This window comes from Impatiens glandulifera, chromosome 1, assembly GCF_907164915.1.
Source record: "Impatiens glandulifera chromosome 1, dImpGla2.1, whole genome shotgun sequence".
NCBI classification, from domain to species: domain Eukaryota; kingdom Viridiplantae; phylum Streptophyta; class Magnoliopsida; order Ericales; family Balsaminaceae; genus Impatiens; species Impatiens glandulifera.
In genome coordinates, this window is record NC_061862.1 from 161,210,438 (window position 1) to 161,235,702 (window position 25,265).

The window sequence follows — 25,265 nt, forward strand, 5'->3', positions numbered from 1 at the left end:
GTAATTACAACCCTAATTATAATTGGATGGATACACGTAAATGTCATTGTTTTATGATGAATATAAAAATTAAAATTGAAGGTAAGAATGAAAGGGAGTCAAATCTACCGTGAGGAATTGAGCGCTTTTGTTGCTTGCAAACAATTTATTTTTACAAAAACTATTGTATGCTTGTGCATAGAATTAAATTTTTAAACATTATTTTAAACCGGTTTATAGAATTTAAGAATCAAACATTATTTTAAATTAGTTTATACAATTTAAGAAAAACAGTAAATTAAATAATTGAAATGTCACAAGTAAATCTTCAGGAGAGCTTTTAATGGAGTGATGACATAAGTTAAACATTAAAAATGAAAGACATTGGATTTATAATACAAAGTATTGATTAGGATTTAGGTGAAAGATCATTTGAGTCCATAGAAAGTAAAAGCCCATAGGCCCAAGGAAAATTAGGGTTTGACGTTGCTGTATTTAAACAACCTCATTTCTGATTTCTTAAGCACATGAAGCAGTCAAACGTATTTGGTCAGGTTCTTTTCATCACTTTAGTTTCTCTTTCTTTTTGTGTTTGTATTTTGTACATGGTCGAATTCGAATCAGGTGATGATGAAACAAAACTGCAACAATATGATGGAAAATTTTCCATGATTCACTTTTATTTATATATTTAAGTCTCTGATGATTCGTTTATTTAGACTTCAGATATGATGAGTATTCTTTTGGTCCGTGTTTCTGATTAACCGTGACCGACAATTCTATACCATACTCTGATCTTTTTCATTTTTGTTCATGTCAATTTTCACAAACCCTAATTATTCTTTATTTTCGAGATATGATGAGTATTCTCTTTGGCTGTGGTTCTGATTTAACCGTGTCCGACAATTTGAATACCAATCTTCTGATCTCATTCATTGTTTTTGATCTAATCTTTTTTAATTACTCTTCTGCTGTGATGAATCACGGATTAAATTCACATGTCAGACTTCAGAGATTTTTGAAAAACAAAATCTATGAGAAGGAAAATTCATGTTTACTGAGCAGAGCACAAGAGATTTCAATCTAATTAACATTTAGCAGTTTCATCATGACTATTGAAATTGGAAGGCTCAACCTGTTACTTGTCCATGAACTGAGTCCCGTCGAAGGGCTCAACCTGTTACCTGTTAATGAACCAATCCTGACTTAAGATCCAATCCAACCTATAAGAAGTTGGTGGAAGTTTCTAGGATTTTCAAGCTGCAGGCAAGGAGAAAAATCTTAAAAACATTAGTCTTTTGAATTACAAAATTCGATAAAGTCAAGATATCCAAATCTAAGGGATTTTCAAATTGTTATGCAAATTGTTTTTTTCACTTTTTCTGATATTCCTATTTGACCCTCATTCTCACTTATTTTTAAAATTATTTATTTATCTATCACTTTTATATATTTATTTTATTTTATTTATTTATTAAATTTTTTTATCATTAAATATAATTAATTAATTTTTAATGTTTTTTTTCTACTTTATTTATTTAATTAAAAATACAGAATATTTAAATATTTATAAAAAATATTAGTTGTATAATTCAATTTTTTTTTATAAAATAAAATATTATAATTATCTTTAAAATATTATATATTAATAATTTAAAATATTATATATTAATAATTAGTTATAATGTTTACTGTATATATTATTAAGGAAAACATTATATTTAATTTGACTAATTATTAATATATAATATATTAAAGACTTTATCTTATTTATAATTTTATTTATAAAACAAAATTGAATCATTCTATTATTATTTTTATAAATATTTTAAAATATATATAAAGAGTAATGATAGGTAACGTGAATCTGGATCCGGGAAAAAAAATATTTATTTAAACATGAAATATTCTCTCTATCTTATTAATTAATTTAAACACGAAATATTCTCTCTATCTTATTAATTAATTTTCTATGTCGAATTAATTAATTTATCTTTCTTCCTCTCTCACTAATCAATTAATTTATTTCACTAATTAATTTATTTAAACCCTAAATTTTAAACCTTAAACTTTAAATTCTAATTAATATCTCTATTAATATTAATTAATATTAAGGTTAGTTTAGTTGAATTATGAATTTATCAAAGAAATAAGTGAAAAAAATTAATTTATTAATAATTAGTCACCAATTGTGTGGAGAGAAAATAATTAACCGAATAGAAATATTAGATAAATATTTATATAATAAAATTACAAAAAAAAAAAAATATTAATAAGTCAATAAAAAAAATAAGAAGAAAAAAAAAGAGGGCATAAAGAATAAGAGAAATAATATTCTCAACGACAAGATAGCGAAAGTAAGGCCACGAATCCTACGTGGCCTTGCCAGCTTGGAGAGAGAAAAAAAATTAAAAAAAATTAAAATTTTCTATTTCCCCCCAAAACCAAAAATCATATTATTTCTATATTTCTATTTCCCCCAAAACCAAAATCTTATTCTTTCTATCTCTTTTGTTTCATTCTCTCTCTTTCTCTTTTGTTTCATTTTTCCTAAACCCACCGGCGATTCTCTTCTTTCATTTTCACCGACTTCTCTTCCGATCGATCGAAATGGTAAGACTTCTTCTGTTAATGAAACGTTTTATTTTTTCCCAAAACCAAAACCCCCACGACAATCTCTCTTTATTTTTCGTTTCCATTTCCCAAAACCCAACCCACTGTCGATCTTACTGAAACGTTTCATCGACTTCTTATCTTCCGATCGATTGAAATATAAAGTCTTTTTTCTTTCTTTCGTTTATCTTCCGTTCGAAATGATTGTCATATCAATATTTATGTTTAACGTTTATGGTTTAGCTGCGGAATCGATTTAGATTAGAGTTCTAAAAGATCTGGATCTTCATACATTACAATAAGATTATTGACAAGAAAAGCTGGTTTCGGGACCAGAAAAGCTGGTTTCGGGACCAGAAAAGCTGGTTTCGGGAACCGAAATGAGTAGTTTCGGGACCCGAAACGGCCAAAAAAAAAAAAAAAATTTTTTTTTTTTTTGGAAATGAGTGGTTTCGGGACTCGAAATGAGTGGTTTCGGGACCAGAAATGAGTGATTTCGGGATACTTTTTTTTAATTTTTTTTAATCTGAAACATTATAATGAATCTTAGAAAATCAAAAATAATTGAAGATAATGTTATTATACTAGAAATTTACATAATTAAACATTTATTTACAATGTTACAATCTGTCATTTATATCACATTTAAAATACAACCTACAATTTGAGAGATCTCAAATAATCTCATTTTTTCATTAACTTGATCAATAAGAAGATTTGGATCTTCATACATGACCTACAAATCAAATTAACATTACAATAAGATTATTGGTTTATAAAAAAATAAAATAGCAATAAAAGATCGTATAGAAACCATTTCGGAGTTTGAAATCACCCTAAAATGGTGATTTCGGGACCAAAAATGCTGGTTTCAGGACCCGAAACGGCAAAAATTTTTTTTTTTTTTTTTTTTTTTTTTTTTTGGAAATTAGTGGTTTCGGGACCCGAAATGAGTGGTTTCGGGACCAGAAATGAGTGATTTTGGGACACTTTTTTTTAATTTTTTTTTAATCTGAAACATTATAATGAATCTTAGAAAATCAAAAATAATTGAAGATAATGTTATTATACTAGAAATTTACATAATTAAACATTTATTTACAATGTTACAATCTGTCATTTATATCACATTTAAAATACAACCTACAATTTGAGAGATCTCAAATAATCTCATTTCTTCATTAACTTGATCAATAAGAAGATTTGGATCTTCATACATGACCTACAAATCAAATTAACATTACAATAAGATTATTGGTTTATAAAAAAATAAAATAGCCATAAAAGATCGTATAGAAACCATTTCGGAGTTTGAAATCACCCTAAAATGGTGATTTCGGGACAAAAAATGCTAGTTTCGGGACCAGAAAAGCTGGTTTCGGGACCAGAAAAGCTGGTTTCGGGACCCGAAATGAGTAGTTTCGGGACCCGAAACGGCAAAAAAAAAAAAATTTTTTTTTTTTTTTTTTTTTGGAAATGAGTGGTTTCGGGACCCGAAATGAGTGGTTTCGGGACCAGAAATGAGTGATTTCGGGACCAGAAATGGTTTTTCTTACAACCTAATTGAAATTAGTTCTGCAACTAAACCCATAACAACAGCCAAACATTATATAATCATACTTTCGGGTCCCGAAATCACATTTTTGGGACCCATAACAGCCAAACATTATACAATCATACTTTCGGGTCTCTAAACCATCCATTTCCGGACTCATAATGCAGCAAATACACAATAATCATAGTTTTTTATCGTTAAAATCATTAAAATCATTAAAATCCCTAACCCTAACCGCAAAAAGCTAAACGATCTTCAAATCTTTAAAATGATCTACGATTCTAAAAGAGAAAATGTTATTTACCTTGTCTTTTGAGATCTGGGAGATTTTGAAGTCTTGTATGGAGATGTACCTGGACCACCAGCCTGAAAAGATAGTATGAAGTGAACACGAAGGCAGCCAATGAAGTGAACATACACGAAAGAGTTCTCTTACCATTTTCGATCGAAAGAAGATGAAGAAAGTAGAAGAAGTCGGGGATGCCAGAGAGAAAAATCGCCAGAGAAGAAATCGGGGTTCGCCGAAAGTGATAAATGAAAATAAGAAAGAGGGGAAAGAAGAAAGAGAGGAAAGAAGAAAGAGGGGGAAACTGAAATATTTAATTTTTTTATTTTGTTTTTTTTTTCTCTCTCTTAGCTGGCAAGGCCAAGTAGATTCGTGGCCTTACTTTCGCTAACCCTTCGTTGAGTTTATCATACCTCAAAGAATAAATAAAAAATATTTAATAAATAAATGAATTAAAAAGTCATAAAAATATAAAAAAAACAAAAGAGATAAATTCATAATTCAACTAATATTAATTAGGATTTAGCATATTTAAGATTTAGGGTTTAGAATTTAAGGTTTAGGATTTAGAGATTAGAGTTTAGGTTTAATAAAAAAAGAAATTAATTAATAAATCCAACATATTATGTTTTATTTAAATATATTATTAAAATATTTAATGTAAGAGTTTATTGTAAAGTATTGAGTTATTTTAATGAGAGATAATAAAAAAAAATTAATGAAATAATTAATCGTGATAATAGGGATAAATTAATCTGTAGTTAATAAGAGGAGAGAGAATATTCAGTGTTTAAAAATGAATATTCTATTTTTGGTCCAGATTTGCATTCCCTATCATTATTCATATATATATATATATATATATATATAATTAATATATATAATAAAATAAAATATTAAATATTTATATTTTATTAAATTAGGATACACAATTATAATATAAATGTATTTTTAATTAAATAAATAAAATAGAAAAGATATATTAAAAATTAAGTAAAATAAATAAAATAAGAAAGATAAATATATAAAAGTGATATAAATAAATAAATAATTCCCGTTGTTTATATAAGAATAGCTACTAATCCATGCCTATTTATAAGGACCTAACCTTGATGTTTGAGGTTCAATTTTTCAAATTAACATAGTTTTTTTATTAATTTCCAAACTAACTTAATTTACTATCGAAACTCATTTTTTTACATTTCAAATTCATTATATATATATATATATATATTTAAATAATTATTTATATAAACTAAATTATTTATATTTTGATATATATTTTAAATTATTATTTTTATAAATTTGATTATCTATATTTTGACATATAATTTAAATTATTATTTTTTATAAATTTAATTATTTATATTTTAATATATATATATATATATTTACATTTCAATTATTATTTATATAATTTAATAAATATTTCTTTTAGCATTTTAATAAATAATTGACAAATATTAATAAATTTAAAATAATTTAACCATAATAATATAATTAAATATTCTTAAAAACTATTACACTCATCATTTATCTAAATTAGGACGATTTTGCTCAGGACAACGTTGGTTACGTCTCGTATGACTTTCTTAGCCACAACTCCCACAAATGATAATTCTTTATGGGTTATCCATTTCGCTTCGAATACGCTAGCTTTGACCTCGTTGATTTTTTTCTTTCTCAAATTTTTATTGGGAACAAAATTATTATATTTTTCTCAATCATTTGTTATTGGGAACGTCCAATATGATTAATTAGGTATGGGTGAAAATCATACTACCATATCTCAGATGATATGTATCGATATATTTAACCCAATCGAGATTGTACACAATACAACCAACAACTATATGTGAACATAGAGAGTGATATCGACACCATTTTTCACAAGATCAAAAATATTTACATAGGTCAACGATATGTTTGTTGTTACCTTTCCAAAAACCATTATTCGTCAGTAATGTGTAGTAGTCACCTCAAAGATTCCGCTCATTGTATGGAATAACTGTGTGCTGATGCCTTGCTTTCGATATTTACAAATAATTTTCTTGACACATTGTAATAAGTATGTCCATTTTGAAGATAATTCAACGTTTGTGTACGCTTTTCTGCAATAAGTTTTACAGAGCGATAATATATATATTCAACCATTGAAGTGATCGGAAGAAAACGAGCAGACCTTAAAATACCATTGAAACTTTTGACCATATTTATTGTTGCTTGACCGTAACGATATCCTCCATTGTGAGACATAGTCCACATCTCTAATGGAATATTTCGTAACCAATTTTCAGCATCGGGATTAAGCTCTCTTTGATTTGTCTCATCGCATCGAATTTTCTCACTTGACTATTATTTCCGCCACCCAGCATAACATCTTCAAATGTGATCTAGAATAAGATGAACTAAAATTACTAGGGCATGGTAGATACAAAAACGATGTATACTTGTGTCTTTAATGAAGCCATTTTGTTCTTTCTTCATTGCTTCAATGATTCCAGCATGACGGTCTGAAATTATGCACACTCCCGTTCTACTTCGACATATAAATCTACGAAGGCGACATAGAAACCATGACCAATTAGCATTTTTTTCTTCATTGACTATAGCATAAGCAAGTGGATATTGATGGTTATTAGAATCAGATCCCATTGAAATTAATAATTTCCCGTTATACCTTCCTTTTAAGAATGTACCATCAATACTGATAATTGGTCGAGCATGTTGCCACCCATCAACTATCGGTTTGAATACCCACCATACACGCTTAAACACCGACGTGTGGAGTTTTGTAATCAAATCTCATTTGGATGAGTCAGCGGTTGTGTTGTAAAAGTGGAAGCTCATGAGGATGCCCCACTCCCACAGAGATTGAAGAGGAATAAAAAAACCTGGGTCGGCTATTTGGTCTCCTTACATGGCATTTACTACGTTTACATTATCCCATGTCTTCAAGTAATCCAAAATTTCACATACAGATCGCAATGTTGCCGACATAATTTTTGCAGAATCCGACTTAAGGTAACATTTTTACAACTCTTCATAGTCATTTTAATATTTTCTTAACTCTTATTAGGATGTGTTTTCTTTATTTTTCTTTGCAGTGAAGTGTTATTCGAGAGTGACCGAGTCACACTGACCAGATATCACATGCTCACATTAAAAATTAATGTATATTTGGAATCTAGAATAGTTGATGCGTGGAGCCAAATCATCGCTCAAAAGAGAAACTGAAAAATTTGCTTCTCTAATTATGTATCTGTAAGTTATTTTTTATATGAAAACTCCCTAACAATTATTCCCTAATTTTTAATATGATATTCATTTGCAGTTTACACATCATTGTGGTCTCGTTTCGATAATTTTGTTGGTATGATTACAACTGAAATGGAATTATTTCATATATCATTTGAAGATTTAAAGAAGGCTGAGCTGGTAAGTAACCTCTCCAATATTTTAGAACAATCTCATTTATTGACTACTTATCTGAGTTGGTGTAGAAGGTGTATATACAGAAACTGTTAGTGTAGAAGCGGATGTTGTCGAATATACAATGAACTTTTCCTTCACTTCTTTCACCACTTCAGCCAAAAAAGAAGTATTATGATCAGATTGAGCTGCAATCTGTTGGAGCTCTTGCATCATTGGAGTAAGATAGTTATACCTATTTCTTTCAATGTCACCCATATCAGAATCATAAATGTTATTGATACTTTGATAACCTCTTTTCAAATCATTGCGTCAGCGGTTCTAAATATAATTAGTCGGCACCATATTCACCTTTATTCTTCTCAAAACCGCCAAAATATGTCTACACAGGAGTCCTCTAAACTCAAAGAGCTTACATTGATAATTTACATAACCCTCCGTCTGTGTGAAGTTTACCTTTACAAAAATATCTCTCCAATTTTCTCCATCATGACCTTGTATGGTTTCCACCACTCCAAATTTAGTTGTTGTCTCATCGTCTTCAAGTATGGCAGTGTCGCAGAACATCAACAATCTCACCTAATTCTGGAAAAACTTAAAAATGTCGTTTGTATATACACTCTAAAATTGCTTTTCCAATGAATACCCACTCACAATTGGAATAGTCAAATTATAATAATGAAAATCCAATTTTTTTCATTCTCTATGTTCCTCTTAAGGACCTTGTCATATTGCTCTACAAATTGTTTTATGGATGTTTTAGAATGAACAAAATAAAAATAAAAAAAGTATTCATAGATTCACTTCTTTAAGATGTTGACATGCATGCCCAAAAATAGCATTTAACAAACACAGAAATCCATTTTCTAAATTCTACGTGAAAGGAGTTCAACCAATTATTGTCTTGCAACTGAAACTCATCAATCATTTTCAGCCAACTACTTTCACACTGTTGGATTGTGATTGAGTTGTAGACAATGTTCTTGAATGTATTTTTTTTATACTTTTATAATGAGCATGTGCAGACAATTTGGTGGGGAGTTTCTTCATTATATGCCAAAGACAAAATTGATGATGGGTGTTCAGAAATACATTTTCAATTGCAATGGACATTGATCGACATTGGTCAGTGATTATCCCTTTGGAGCACGTTCGTTTATACATGTCAACCATGCTTTAAAAAGTCAGATAAATGATTATGAATCCTCACTAGATAGTAAGCCACATCCTAACAAAATTGATTGTCCATGATGTTTAACACCGACAAAAGGAGCAAATGACATATCATAGAGGTTTGTCAAATATGTTGTGTCAAATGTGATGACATCCGAGAAGTACTTGTATGCAGCCCTGCATCTTCCATCCGCCCAAAAGACATTCGAAATGGGTTGCTCATTAATTGAGAAATCTAAAACTTGTACTTTTAAGCTATTTTCAATAGAAGAAGGCTATGATTTGATCAAACTGAAAAGAGTGCATTCTTTTATTTTTTTTATTAATTAATTTTAATTTTATCTCTCACCCATCCACGGTGATTTTTTTTTTCATTGTAGCGTCATTGGGGGTCGCTGATAGTCGGTTGGGGCGTCATTGGGGTCGCTGACCCAACTTTGCTCTCCCTATCTTCTTATTTTGTAATCTTTTCACAAAATGTAATTTTAATTATTTTATAAATAAATATTATGATATAAGTATATTAATTATTAACTTATAAAATAATATTAATATAATATTAATAATTGTTTGGATTCAAGTTATTTCAATAACTTATTTAGTTATTTAAATAATTTTATTTGATAAAAATTTATGAATTATTTAAAAAATATATATATTTTAATTGATAATTTTATTAATGACAAACTAAGGTATCTGAACAAATCCAATAATATTCATTAACTGTTCACAAAGATTTATTTTTATTTAAAATTGGCTGCCTAAAGTTTGTTGGGCTTATCGCTAGAAAAAAATTTAAAGCATTTCAAAGAAATATAATTTTTTGATTGAGCTAAGTTCATGCAATTTTTTTTATAAAAAAACTTACTCTATTTTTTTTTTCTTTTTTCTTTTGTTGAAAAAATAAAGGAATTTTTTCAAATTTAAACTTTGGCCCTAGACATTCCGAATTCTCAAAAAAGATACAAGTAATTCCATAATAGGGGAGATAAAGTAAAATCTCCAGGCAAGTTCAAACTAATATAGGTAGGTAGTTTTTTTTGGCCCAGCTAAGAGATTGAACAATTTTCTTCTCTAAAGCTTGTGAAAAGAAATTAAACCTTCAATAGAATAGCAGTGCCCCTACTCTACTGATGAATCTGCTTGTGCTCATTGTTGTCCAGATGTGACCTATGTCATTGATGTCAGCTAGATCGCCCTCGTGGAGTAGATAAATAATCGAACGAAATTATGATTTTTTTTTCATCGGAATTCTTTTTTAACCGATAACCCTACTTTAGAGTGAGACATCCTAGGAATCGATTTGGTAATCTGACTATGCGCAGACTTCCGCAAATGGGTATTATCATTATGAATGTTAGGATGAATTTAATTGGGGAGTCCAATGACAAAAAGAAGGGAAAACGTCCCTTCTGATTTTGAATGATTCTTTTAAAATAGTTTATTCTTCTTTTGTAAAATTTTATTAAATAAAATAAAATAAAATAAAATGGAGGTTAATAGAATGTATCAATGAATTAGACACATCAAAATAAACAAAAACAAATATAAATCACTAAAATTGACATGTAACAATTATTATTATTATTATTTTTAAATTTAATGCAATATAATATAAATGATAGTCGTTTAAACAAAATACTATAAAATACGAGTTTTTCTTTGTCACCACAACGTGACTAATCATTTGAGAACAATAATGAAAACATAAATAATTTTCTAAAAAAAAAACATAAACAAAAAATGTTCACTAACTAATAAATATAACATAAAATTTTACATTAATAAGTTCCATCTCAAAACAAGTTAATTGTGTAGATATACAATTCAAACTAGATTAGACAAAAAAAAAAATTATAAAAAAAATAATTCTTAATAAATGCAATAAAAAAATCAGATTTATTATATTAAATTTTATGAAACTAAAAAAATTAAAAAAAAAAAAAATCAACACGTTAAAAAAAATCAAGACAATCAAAATATAATAATAAATTAAGAAAAATGAAGTTATTATCAAAAAAATATATCAATATTAGACTTATTTTAAAGAAGAAAAAAAATATAATTTGAAAGAAAAAAAAACTGTACATATAAATTATATATAACGTTTAGCTATTTTAAATTGGGTCATTATTTTATTTTCTCATTTTTCTTTAAGAATAACATATTTTTTATCACTTATACGAAGCTGCAATTATTCTTTCATTGTTTCAGAAGTCTTTATTTCATACATTTTTTTAGATAATAATTATATTTCTTACGAAGGATTCGAAAATGAATTTGTAAACTCTTTACCACACAATGCAACTCTATACAAAGGATTGTTAGAAAATTAAAAATGATATTGGAATGCAAGTAAGTTTGAAATATGTTACTCATTATGTTAATTAATTATCGTCTTTTTGTTATTTTTCAATCTTAATTTTCTCTGTCTTTTTGTTATTTCTCATCCTCTCACAATGTGGAGAACCTAGAAAATTACAATATTACATCATTATTAAAAGAAATTTACATATATTCCAATATTCAAATTTTGCGCTTAAGCCTTATTCGAATAGCTACTCACCAAAACAACATCCTTTGTTAATATACATCATAATCCAATTAACACCCAAAATGCTTCACTAATAAGTAGCTTATACCCAAAGATTCGGATTTCCTTTTGAAAATATTGTAACAATCCTCCTTTAATCCATCATCATTGATCATCCTCTCTTCTATTTCACTAATAACTCTTGTTCATTTACCGCTATAATCTTTTCATCTCCTTTAGGACCCTTACTACTAGTAGTACCAAACATCCCTCCACTTGAACACGGCCCATAAAACCAACTACATATCATGAAATACAACAAGTTAAAGCAGCTCAACATGGCCAAAAGCCAATAATAGCTCTCAAAATGTCCTTGATTTATATTATCAGCTATCCAACCAACTTTTCCATTTCTTTTGGTGACAGTGGTGACGGTGTTGAGTATGGAGCTGGCCATAAGTCCCCCGATGGCACTGGCCAGCCCCCCGATCGCCCCAGCAATGCTGGACATGGTCTTGGGAAGCTCGGTGTAGAAGAACTCATTGCAGGCCACTGCAAACAAGGCCTCTGAGATTCCAACAAGGCAATGTTGTGGAACCAGCCACATGGCAGACATGGGAACAATGGCTTGTGGGTTGTTAAGGTAGCCTTGGTCTATGGCTCTTCTCCTTCTAAAATGCTCGACGATTGCAGAATTGCACATGGCCAAGATAGAAAAGAATAATCCTAAACCCATCCTGATTTTGGGATTAAGTGTGAATGGTTTCCCTTTAATTTTGGATACAAATGGTATGATGATGCGGTCGTAAGTCCCTAGCCATAATATGGCGCTGGCTATTGTGAACATGGCGAATGAACCGGATGGGAATATGAAACTCTTGGTTATATGTCGGTCCATTGATCTAGCTTGGAGAACTTGAAACGAGCCTTGTGAAAGAGTTATGGATACCATTATCCCTGCTGACCATATAGGCATTATTCGAATCAGTGATTTCAGATTCTCCACTTGTTCTACGGTGCACCCATCTTTACTAATGCAAGCCTTGTTCAAACACCTAAGCTTGTTTGTAGGCTTATCTTTTCCAAAATTGTAATCAGAAATTTGTAAATTCCTGTTCTTATAAGACTTGACAACAACTCTAGCCAAGCTTGAGAAAATACTGGTTGTGGGTTTTTCCTTGTAATAGAGGGAAGAGGCAAGGAAGAAGAAAAGACAAGCAAAGAACATGAATATGGCAGGAATTCCAAAACCAATCTTCCATCCGGCATGATCTTGGATGTAAACTATACCTGTAAAAGCTATTATGACAGAAACAGCAGTGGATGCATAGTACCATGTAAAGAATGTTTCAAGAACTCTCTGATTGTTGTTGCTGGGGGAATCATCATCATCATCAGCATCGGATCCTCGTTTGTCAAATTGGTCGGCACCAAATGCTAAAGAACATGGTTTTATACCGCCTAAACCAATAGCCATGATTCCAAAGGCAGAAAAAAGAAGACCCAATTGAGCAGGTGTGGCTGATTTGCAGTTATTTTCGCAATGAGGAGGTCTTGCTTGTGGAATCATAGCAGTTAACCAAATCAACAACATGCCCTGCATCATTCAGACATATTTTAGTAAATCTGTTTTTTGATTTGTCATAATTAAATGTTTTGCTTACCAGGAAAGTGAAGATGGAACCGAACCCAATGCTTAAAAACCGTCCTAAATAAGAATCCGACAGAAAAGCACCGATCAAAGGAAAGAAATTGTTGGCTGCCGACTGATAAAAGAGTATATTTGTAGCTTTAGCTGTTGATAAATTGTAACTTCCGATCAAATATAAAACCATGTTTGGCATCAACCCAATGCTTGCCACAGTAGATAATGCCTCATTTGCTGATCATCAAAACACAGATAAAATGGATGAGAGATCGATTCATTCAGATTCAATATCTTAAAAATATTTACCTATGATGAATGGCATGGTTTTGATACCACCAGCTTTGTTTTTTGGTCTGTTGAGTTGCTGATTCTCCATTGTTGTTGTATCATCATACTCTTTATTTTCCATTTTCAACTTAAATGGAAAAGAAAGAGGATGACTGAAATCTCATAATCATTTTATTGAACCCAATTTATAATGGATGATTGGAGAGGACATGATGTGGAAAGATAAGAGATCATATTAAATGCACATCAAAAACTCACCGTCCAGCCTCATTTAGGAAAGAAAAGAAAATCTTTTAATATGTTATAAGATATTTATAAGATATTATAATAATATTATGGTAATATCATTATTATAGTAAGATTAATGTGTATATATTAAAGATATTATAATAATATTATGGTAATATCATTATTATATTAAGATTAATGTTTATGTATTAAACATTATTAATGTTAACTAAATAAATTATTTAATTTAATATTTCTATTTATTCTAGCATATTAGATAAGATTCTTGTGAAATAAAATGTTTAGAAAACAATTTGCTTTTGGGTTCGGTTTGGAAATTTAGTTTTGTCTTATTGCTTGTATTTACTATTTAGACAAGAGTATAATGACTGGTTTGATTTTGAGTTTTATTATGAAAACTTCATTAATATTTTTTTTTTTAAATGGGCATGAGAACATGAAAACTCAAATTATATTTTCCTTTTAGAATAATTTCTTAATAATGGTTAAATTGTACTCGTTGATCAATTCAGATTTCAGACATTTTTTTTTAAATCTCACAATTTGGAATTTCTTATTGATAAAATTATACAAAAATGAAGTATTATTTTATCGATTTTCAGTGTCGTTAATTTATTATCTAGATGACATTTATAAATTAATAAAAGAAAAATGTTACTAATTTAACTATCGAATTTAAGTGAAATAAGGTTTTATTACCGATTTTTTAAAATTCGGTAGTCAAAACTCTAAACTCGTTGAAGTTCGATAATTAAATTAATAGCATTAATCTTTTTATGTTTCGACCTAAAAAAAACTCAAATTTGACCATTCTGTTTAAAAAAAATTAACATTTCATAAAGTAATATTATCCCTTTCAAATTGTAAAATAAGTCATGAACAAGTGAATTTTGGAAATTGAACATGTGAATTTTGTTTTTTTGTTACGAACAATTTGGTCAATTATCTTTCATTTTTGCTATTTTTTTAAGCCCATACCTATTTAATTTGATTTTTTTTTATATAATTCTTGTATTTAACTTATTATGAGTTTGAATGGTCAAACAGAAACAATACTCAAATTAAACATGAAATTGTGATCAAATTAAGTAAATCATCAAGGTAAGATTACGACACGTACAATTGGGCCAATTCACAACTTGCTGGCCTAATCGAACTGAATTTGTTTATGTGTTCAAATATAAAATTACTTAATGACAGATGTCATATGAATAATATGCATGCCCAACTATTAATAACAGTTTTTTAATATTTTAAATAGAAATTTTGTCTTGAAAAAATTAAAATTATGGTAAAGGAATCCACTAAAAACTGAAAAGAACCATGAAGATATCCAAAACTAATAAGAGATCCAAAGTTGGGCAAACACACTTGTTCATTAATATATAATAGGATCATGATGATGGGAAGAAACGTTTGAACATGATCTAAATCTATCATTTGAATAATTAATCAGTGCAACATCTGTGTCAACTAAAAATTAATTAATAAGAGAATAACACTGATCCACATCTAGAAAATCACAAATTCTAAGATCTTATAATTATAAAGATAAGGATCCCTCTTCTAATCTATGACAAAAGAATGTGGATACCCCAGGCCCTCAGCCTCTCTGAAGGTTTTGGGTTTGAGCCCGTCAGACGACAAGTTCCGCTCGTCTATTGAGTAGATTTGCGGATCATGTGCTTAACCCACGTTAATTAATCACACTCCTCCGAAAAAAAAACGAAACTCAGCGTTCTTAAAAAAAATAATAATAATAATAAAAAATCAAAAATAAATAAAGTAGGTATTGATCATGAAAAAAAGTATAAAGAAAATTAAGCTTTACTTTGTAGTTTCTATCACTTTTCCCCTAAAACATATTGACGATGAAGATGATAATTAGATACTTTCATATCATGGATCTTACTGGTGATGTATTCATATCTGGTTAGTTTTAAATTCTTTGAATTATTATGAAAATAAATATTTTTTGTTTTATAATATTAGAAGTTGGCCGACATAATCTTCATTTTACCTTAAAAACTATTTTTATCATGTGAACTATCTCTTAGTGGGTTTAATTTCTGCGAATTATTATTAGCAATATTATTATATGTATGCTAACCTACAATAGTTCAATTGGTAATTATCGGTGTCTAAAAATCTAAGATAACAAAATTCAGGGATTTTTTTCTCATTTAAAAACTTTAAGTGAAAAGGAAAAGTATATGTTAATCCACCATAGTTCAATCAGTAATAGTTGGTGAGGAAAATAAACTTGACCACTATGGTTTTAGATCTTAGTTATATATTCAAAATAGGATATGTGCATGATTGATAACTTTGGGTTTAGGTTAGAATACGTTAGAAAACCAAACAAATTTTGATTTATAGGTCGGCTACAAATAATATAAAATTTAATTTCCTCGGGTTCAGCGAAATGACTTTGTACTCATAAATAGCATTAAGTATATACATACAAAGATCATTAAAATTACATTTTGTACAAAATTTTCTTTATCTTCTATATCTGTTCTTTAACCACATTTAGTTTTTGAAAATAGGCATCTCTGTTTCATTTATCTGTATATTTATTTTCTGGCCTTTATGAATTTTCTCATCATCTTTCTTAGCTAAATCACATTTTGGGCTTTCATGTTGGATGATATTGTAGAAAGAGCATATGTCTAGTCTCCACTCATAAGTGATTTTCATGACTGTAGATTTCTTTTTCTGTCTACTTTCTAGGATGCACTCTAATGTTAATTCTAACAAATGATAGGTGCTCTCCTACTTCAGTAATTGGATCCATGTATAATAGTCTACCCAATAAACCTGCAAAATTACTAAGTGCTACAAAATTGTACATATGTACATGTATATTCCAGAGTTTGAACCATATCTGTGCGTTTTTTTTGGCTTACTCAATATGTTCAAGTTTTCAGACTATTTTTCTAATTTTATACAGTTGGATCCTATATATGTATGCCCGTTTTCTAGAATTTCTTCCAGATTAGATCCCTTCTTGAATTTAAAGAAATATAAATAATGGAGATCGATTTGCTGAAATCTTCTCCAGCCCAGCCCTTTTTCTTCGCATTGTTTCAACAATGCATTTTTAGTAATTAGGAAGAATACTATGTTTTTTTCTATGTAGTTTCTCACAAATACGTTTTCCCATTCCTTTATACAGTTTTCCTCTACTTCAGTAGACAATTTAAATTCAAATTGAAAATCAATAAGTCCATTTTTGTTTGTGTATTGTCCAAGTAGATTTTTCCTTTATAGACATGATTTATGACTTTTTTGCATTATTGTCTTCCAGACTTCATTAGTTTTTCATGTCGAGTTGCTCCTGATAGTATGACTTAATTTTGGTAGTCTTCATCAGCTCCTTCATTGTAGTAACTGACCATTGAACAATTTCTTCATATTCTTATTTTTTCAGCAGATTCCAGTCTTGAAGATAGTGGATGTTGAGTTGAATTGTAATCTACTGTGCTTTCTCCTTATTAATGACAAATTCTCCCTTTTGGCATGCATAAAGAACTTTGTAATCTGATTCTTTAGCCAAACAAATTATCTCTTTCATTATAGCGTATCTTCCAAGCTTTTTTATTATCTCCTATTTTCCTGTATCATTTTCAATAGTAATTTTCCCAGTAGTTGGAGCAGATTGATTACTAGTGTTAGTATCCTGCTGTTTTTTGATAACTTTTTCAACAATTCTTTCAATTTTTTGACGGTTGCTTCCTTGATTTATTCCAGCACAAAATCCCTAATTTTTTTTAAATTTATTACTTTTGTTATTTCTCTTCCCCATAATGGCAGAAACAGAGAAAAAGAATAGAGTAATTATAGGAAACTTATGACGCAAAACAACATCGTGTCGTCCGTGTAAATCGGGCTGTGCCGCCTGTGTCAATCATGTCGCCCGTGCCAATCGCACTTTCTTTGATAAATGATGATTTTGGTACCGATTTAATGACTTCCGATTGAAGACAATATCGTATCACCTATTACGATCATGTCGTATGTGCCTACCATGCCGATTGTGCCGTAAAATGAGTAATATATTATAATATGGAAAAGTGATAAAAAAAATTATATTTATATTTATATTTATATTTATATTTATATTTATATTTATATTTATATTTATATTTATATTTATATTTATATTTATATTTATATTTATATTTATATTTATATTTATATTTGTTATATATATTTATATTTATATTTATATTATATATATATTTATATTTGTTATATATATATTTATATTATATATATTTATATTTATATATTTATATTTATATATATATTTATATATATATTTATATATATATTTATATATATATTTATATATATATTTAAAGAGAAAAAAAAAGATTAATAATATAATATATAATTAATAATAATGAAAAATTAAGATCCTATAAATGTGGGCTTTATGCCATGCATAAGTTGTCTTATTTTTTTTTTTGTATGGATCTTTTATTTTTGGAAAATCTTAATGAACTTTAACTTGTTCTGGATGGATTTTGACTCATCTTCACATCTCTATTTTTTTTTTCTTCTAAATTCTTAACCTAAACTTTAAAAATTAAATAAAAAAATGAAATAAAATAATATAATGAAGATAATTAACTCACTTGAGTATCATTCTTTAGTTTAACAATACTTAGTAAAGATTTGGGTGAACATCACTCATCTATTTAGTGGAATGTTCGATTCGAATATTGTTTCTTAATTTAGCAAAATAATTGATATGAATTTAATATCGCTCATTTGTTTAGCGAACTAATCAATTTAAGTATCGTTTCTCAATTTAACAAAATACTTAACATAAAATTGAATAGTGTTAGACTTTGTATGTTTGCGTCATCTTCTTGATGATTGTGACTACATTCTTGTTTGATGACTTCATTGCACCATTTGTTTGAGGGCGATAGGGCAATGACTTGTGATCTTCAATATGGTATTCATCTAGTACTTTGAGTACTTCTCCCCGGAAGTGTCCACTATTGTTTTAGATCAAAGCTTGAGGAATTGCATAGCGTGCGATGATGTTGTTACGTATGAACTTAGACCATCTCCAACCCAAAAACTCATTCTCAAACTCAAAATGCAGTAAGTGTCCCATCAAACAGTAATTCATCTCCAACCCAAAAACTCATTTTCAAACTCAAAAGAATATTTTTAGAATATTCCCTTTACACACTTTTTCAATTATACCTATATATTTATCAACTTTACAAATTAAACGCCAATATTTTTCAAAATCACACCCATTAAATAAAATGAATTATAAATCAATAATTCATATACATAGTAAAACAAATTAAACCTCATTAAATAAACAAACACAAATTATACTATACTAACAATAAAATTATATCAAAGCAAATATTATTAAAAAACAAATTAAATATTATTAAATAAACTCAATTACACTACATAAACAAAAAAAATGATATCAAAACAAATATTATTAAATTATTTTGTTATTTTTTAGTTTTTTTTATCAATGTTATTTATTATTAAATTTATGATATTTAAAAAATATTAATAAAAAGAAAAAGATAAAAATAAATCATAAAAAATATATCAATAATTATATAAAATATGAAATATATAAGATTAACATAATAATATAGTTAGAGGACCATTTTGTTTTTTTAAAAAATTTTGAGTATGTGAACAGTGAATACTCAAATTTGGGTTTTTATCTGAGAGAAAATGGGTATAAACCCATTTTGGGTTTTGTTTTAGGGGTGGGTTGGAGGAGAAAAACTCATTTTGGGGGTCATTTTGCAGTTGGGTTGGAGTTGCCCTTAGAAACGAGTGATGACTTCAGGACCTTGTAAAATCGAGTTTCGGCTCACTTTGTGAAATAGTCGATAATTATAAGGATAAACCTATGTCCATTGGAAGCGTGATGATAGATCTTCCCGATGATATATATCCCCCATGTTGAATATGGCTATGGCAACGTCATATTGTATAACAAAGATGTTGAAGTGTGCTTCAAGTTTGCATAAACTTGACATTGGTGACATTCTTAACATAAATTACACATTCTTGTTCCATGTTATACTAGTGATAACCGAAGCGAAGAATGTGTAGTTTAAGGACAAATACATGATTTAAGATTTCGTGACTATTCATCAACCTTCAATTCATAACAAGATCTCTTGATCATAACCCACGACTTTAGATCTTTAAACTCAATTGAATATCAAATACAGTAGAAACTCTATAAAATAATACACTTGGGACGACCAAATTTTATTAATTAAAAGAGTTATTAATCAATCGATAAATTAATAATTATTAATTTATATATTAATTAATATTTTATTAATTTATTGTAAAATACTTTGTTTACAAATACCTTTAAGCTTCCACTTAATTATTGTATACAATGCATGTACTGTATATCAAATGAATGACCCAATTTGAAAGAAATATTCAATCTCCCACTTTATTATGCTTCTTGTGTTCAATATATCACTTATGGACATTAAAAATATTTTCTATATAAACAAGATCAAAATATTGTAGGTTAACACAAACAAATCATACAATTGCGAACTTCTTTCGTCATTGTAAACTTCGATCAACAGATAACGTGACTTTTGAGAACTCAGATGAAGGTGGTGAAAGCACTCAAGAACTCCAGAATTTGATCAAAGAGTTGGGTTATTGCAATGCAATGGATGTCGAAGATGTTCTGACTTACCCATAAGAAAATGTAGTTGCACAGTTGTTGACTGAAGAAGAAATGATTGAAAGCGTTATTGGAATTAATAAAGATGATATCGATGAAGAAGATGATGAAAGTTCTACAATGGAGCCCCCTTCGCGAAACGAAACTATTAAAGCGGCAATCACATTGAATAATTTTTTGTTGAGTTATGAGAAAATAATACCAGGAGTTCTTACCATGCTAAGGAAAATTAGAGACAACATTCAAGGAGAAATTGATTTCAACAAAAAACAAAAGTCAATTGAGTAATTTTTCAAGAAACCTTCATAAATCATTCAGGTAATATGCTATATATAAGAAATTATTAATTTATATTTTATATGGGGTCTAAAAAATTATCAAAAATGTATTATCTTATAATTTTAGCGAATTATTAATTTAGCACCCTATCCCCGAGTCGGGACCGACCAAAAATATTATCTTAGAGAGTTTATTAAATAATCGAGTATTAATTTATCGAGTTTCTACTATACAAGGACAAGAATGAACAACACTCCTTAAATGTCTTATACATTTGGTACATTCAACAATCTTGAAACGACCTCGTTATATCCTTTTGAAAAAAATTATTATATTCAAACAAAAGGGTAGTTAGAACATCCAACCATGTAATGGGGCAATGCATTTTGGATAAACAAGAATATGAGAAATGCTAACTCAATATAAAAACCGATAGATGATGAACTCCATAAATGAGAGGTCTATAATAGTCTTGACGTGGTCCTAACAAGTTATTCGTACGACATCTCATACCGGCTCGAGCAAGTGATAACAATATCAACACAAATAAAATCATAGTTTTTTACACTATATGACATAAATATAAAATAAATGAAAAAACAAAAACAACAAAAAAAGGATGTAACTCTAGTTATCATTCTAAGTGATATTATAATAAAATGCAATCTTAGTTCATACACTTTGACATCTTAAAAATAAAAACAAATGAAAAAAATTAAAACACAAATAAAAAGTAAATTAATGACCATGAAGTACGTCAATGTCTTAATCTTTTGTAAAAAAATACGTAGACAACATATTCACTAGGCCAGGTCATAATCGTCATTTCTCTTTTGTAAAAGAAATAAAAAAGATGATATTATTGATTTAGAAAAATCAAATCAAAGACCTTATTTCAAACTAGGAGCATTCTTTAGAAAACACAAAAAAAATTTATAACCCTTACAAATAAAAAATAATTAAAAATAAAACGATGCGATGTAAGACGTTTATCCCCGATAGCCCATTCTAAGTCATCTAAAAAAAGAAATGCGATGTAAGAGGATATCACCAATAACGCATTCTAAGTCATCCAATTTTTTTTAAATGCAATATAAGACGTATATTCCAGATAACGCGTTTTAAGACATTTAAAAAAAATCAATGGTCATGAAGCATAAGTCGTTTACCGCAAAGAACAAATTCTAAACCAATCAAATAAAATAAAATAAACAAGTTTACATAAGGGGCATTCCAAAAATGAAAAATAAGAAGAAAAAAAACATAATAAAACCCTAGTTCACACTAAGGGCAGCATTTCTAAAATAAAATTGACGCTTTTACACGTTAAACTATATTTCAACCTATTCCTCTTTAGGAGGATACGTAGACAGTCTTGTATCGAGATCCAATTATAACCATGCATTTTTCAAAAAAAATATGAGTAAAAGTAACTAAGATACATCTCTAAAAAAAGAAAGACAAGAAAAAACAATATATTAGTAAACGAGGCGAGTCAAGATGAGAGTGTTCATTCAACGATCATTTCAAAAGGAACTCGATAATTTCATTGACAGTTCGAACAAAGGATATTCGATTGCAACATATCATGTACTCGTGACTAATTCTAAAATAAAGAAGAATAGAAAAAGGAAGTTCGTGGAAAAAATCAAAGACTAAGCTCAAACCATGTGAATAAAGAACATTGTGTTACTTCCTAAAAGAAAAAGGGAAATCTTTCAAAAGAATGGGAGATGACTCAAAACTTGAGGCTTGAGAAAAAATAAATTAATCAAAGTAGTCATCAAGTTTTAGACATTTAAATCACCATTATGTGTTCATCTAAACTCTTGTCTTTATTTCCCAAAGATAAGAATGCAAATGTAACGATTATGTGAGATATACCAATGCTACTTAAAAATGAGAAAAAAAGAGTTTTCCGCATGTTTGAGATATTAAAATCACCACATATTACTCACACAGACTCTCGTTTTGATTGTTAAAATTCAGAACATATGTTTTTTTAATGATCCAGACAAAATGATATAAACGAGAATCATTTAAACTCGACGAAAAAACATTAAAAAAATGAAGAAAAACATTTTATAAAATCACACACAAAAAAACTTTCACCAATGGTCAAAGAAGAAATAATAAAAAGAACAAATGTAACGAGCACAAAGGTCCTCGAGAAGATCAATGACTTCCCCATCCACCTCATCCGGTTTACCTAATGAAAAATTATTGATTATCATAATAATATAATTATTTATTAAACACATCGGTCGACAACGATCATTAAACATCTTACGGTTCCTTTCAAGTGACCCATAAGATATGTAGGATAGGGGCCCAACGACTCAGACCAACCGAGCTCACTGTCTCTATCTACACTTCCCAACAACTAACGATTGATTCTAATATAACTCACTAAATATCAGTCATGTTCCATAATAAACTCCAAATCTAAACAACTCCATCATAGTGTAAGAGCAAGTGATACGTTGACTCCGCCTATTTATGACACATTTTACAACGACTCACCACTAGGGGTGGGTCGGTATGGTATACATTAATATTTTATCCATACATTATACCTTACCTAAAATTTCGGTATGCAAAAAATGCATACCTTTACCTTATCTTGATTTCGGTTTACCTTGTTTTGATATACCTTAATTTCGGTATACAAAAAATTCATACATTTACCTTACCTTAATTTCGGTATACCTTATTTTCGGTTCGATATCGGTATTATACATTTGATACCTAAAAAATATATTAATTTTAAAAAAAATCAATCCCATCGTTAAGGTAGAGATTGCATATATGGATTAATATTTCAGTATAATTATATTTTGATATTATTCAAAAATTATATTTCTATAATTAAATTAATTTCAAATCTATTTAATTATTTCCTTATAAATATTATATATATATATATATATATATTAACTTATAAATACTATTTTGGTATATATCGATATACCAAAATTTTAAAAATCACATACCTTTACTGTACCAATAATTACGGTATCGGTATCATACATTACATTTTTTTCGGTATACTTTAAAAGTCGATTTTTTCGATATACCTTTAATATTGTTAATTTTCCCACCACAACTCACCACAATACACTAATAAAATTGTAAAATTAAATTGGTTTGAATTCGATAAAAATTCTAATAAAATTTAAATTCTTAATTCTAAATTACCTACTCAACTTAAAAATTGTAATTACAACCCTAATTATAATTGGATGGATACACGTAAATGTTATTGTTTTATGATGAATATAAAAATTAAAATTGAAGGTAAGAATGAAAGAGAGTCAAATCTACCGTGAGGAATTGAGCGCTTTTGTTGCTTGCAAACAATTTATTTTTACAAAAACTATTGTATGCTTGTGCATAGAATTAAATTTTTAAACATTATTTTAAACCGGTTTATAGAATTTAAGAATCAAACATTATTTTAAATTTGTTTATACAATTTAAGAAAAACAGTAAATTAAATGATTGAAATGTCACGAGTAAATCTTCAGGAGAGCTTTTAATGGAGTGATGACATAAGTTAAACATTAAAAATGAAAGACATTGGATTTATAATACAAAGTATTGATTAGGATTTAGGTGAAAGATCATTTGAGTCCATAGAAAGAAAAAGCCCATAGGCCCAAGGAAAATTAGGGTTTGACGTTGTTGTATTTAAACAACCTCATTTCTGTTTTCTTAAGCACATGAAGCAGTCAAACGTATTTGGTCAGGTTCTTTTCATCACTTTAGTTTCTCTTTCTTTTTGTGTTTGTATTTTGTACATGGTCGAAAATTCGAATCAGGTGATGATGAAACAAAACTGCAACAATATGATTGAAAATTTTCCATGATTCATTTTTATTTAAGTCTCTGATGATTCGTTTAATTAATTAGACTGCAATGAGTATTCTTTGGTCCGTGTTTCTGATTAACCGTGACCGACATTTTTATATCATACTCTGATCCTTTTCATTTTTGTTCATGTCAATTTTCACAAACCCTAATTGATTTATTTTTTGAGATATGATGAGTATTCTCTTTGGCTGTGGTTCTGATTTAACCGTGACGACCGACAATTTGAATACCAATCTTCTGATCTCATTCATTGTTTTTGATCTAATCTTTTTTAATTACTCTTCTGCTGTGCTGTGATGAATCACGGATTAAATTCACATGTCAGACTTCAGAGATTTTTGAAAATTAAAATCTATGAGAAGGAAAATTCATGTTTACTGAGCAGAGCACAAGAGATTTCAATCCGAGTAACAAATAGTTACATTTAGCAGTTTCATCATGACTATTGAAATTGGAAGGCTCAACCTGTTACCTGTTAATGAAACCAATCCATGACTTAAGATCCAATCCAACCTATAAGAAGTTGGTGGAAGTTTCTAGGATTTTCAAGCTGCAGGCAAGGAGAAAAATCTTAAAAACATTAGTCTTTTGAATTATAAAATTCGATAAAGTCAAGATATCCAAAACTAAGGTATT

The 25,265-nt window shown here is 28.6% G+C and overlaps 1 protein-coding gene, 3 non-coding genes and 1 pseudogene across 4 annotated transcripts; 4 read left to right on the forward strand and 1 right to left on the reverse strand.

Moving 5' to 3' along the window:
* Nucleotides 1-596: 596 nt before the first annotated feature.
* On the forward strand, nt 597-687 carry LOC124923114 (annotated as a pseudogene).
* A 257-nt stretch (nt 688-944) lies between these two features.
* Nucleotides 945-1,047, forward strand: LOC124923126. Its single transcript, XR_007098140.1, has one exon. It is a non-coding gene; the product is annotated as a small nucleolar RNA R64/Z200 family (small nucleolar RNA).
* A 10,610-nt stretch (nt 1,048-11,657) lies between these two features.
* LOC124920517 (protein NRT1/ PTR FAMILY 1.2-like) lies at nt 11,658-13,687 on the reverse strand. Its single transcript, XM_047461016.1, has 3 exons — nt 13,526-13,687; nt 13,236-13,453; nt 11,658-13,168 (listed from the first exon to the last, which is right to left on the reverse strand). Exons 1-3 carry the CDS (start codon nt 13,626-13,628, stop codon nt 11,756-11,758), a joined length of 1,734 nt encoding a protein of 577 aa, XP_047316972.1. The 5' UTR covers nt 13,629-13,687; the 3' UTR covers nt 11,658-11,755.
* Nucleotides 13,688-24,570: 10,883 nt separating this feature from the next.
* LOC124923113 lies at nt 24,571-24,653 on the forward strand. Its single transcript, XR_007098131.1, has one exon. It is a non-coding gene; the product is annotated as a small nucleolar RNA Z199 (small nucleolar RNA).
* Nucleotides 24,654-24,914: 261 nt separating this feature from the next.
* LOC124923125 lies at nt 24,915-25,017 on the forward strand. The gene has a single exon (XR_007098139.1). It is a non-coding gene; the product is annotated as a small nucleolar RNA R64/Z200 family (small nucleolar RNA).
* Nucleotides 25,018-25,265: the final 248 nt, after the last annotated feature.

Coding starts and splice junctions, on each gene's coding strand:
- LOC124920517 (XM_047461016.1), bottom strand. CDS start 13,628: ATGGAAAATAAAGAGTATGATGATACAACAACAATGGAGAATCAGCAA. Junction 13,454..13,525: donor AACCATGCCATTCATCATAG/GTAAATATTTTT, acceptor TTTGATGATCAG/CAAATGAGGCATTATCTACT. Junction 13,169..13,235: donor GTTCCATCTTCACTTTCCTG/GTAAGCAAAACA, acceptor TGAATGATGCAG/GGCATGTTGTTGATTTGGTT.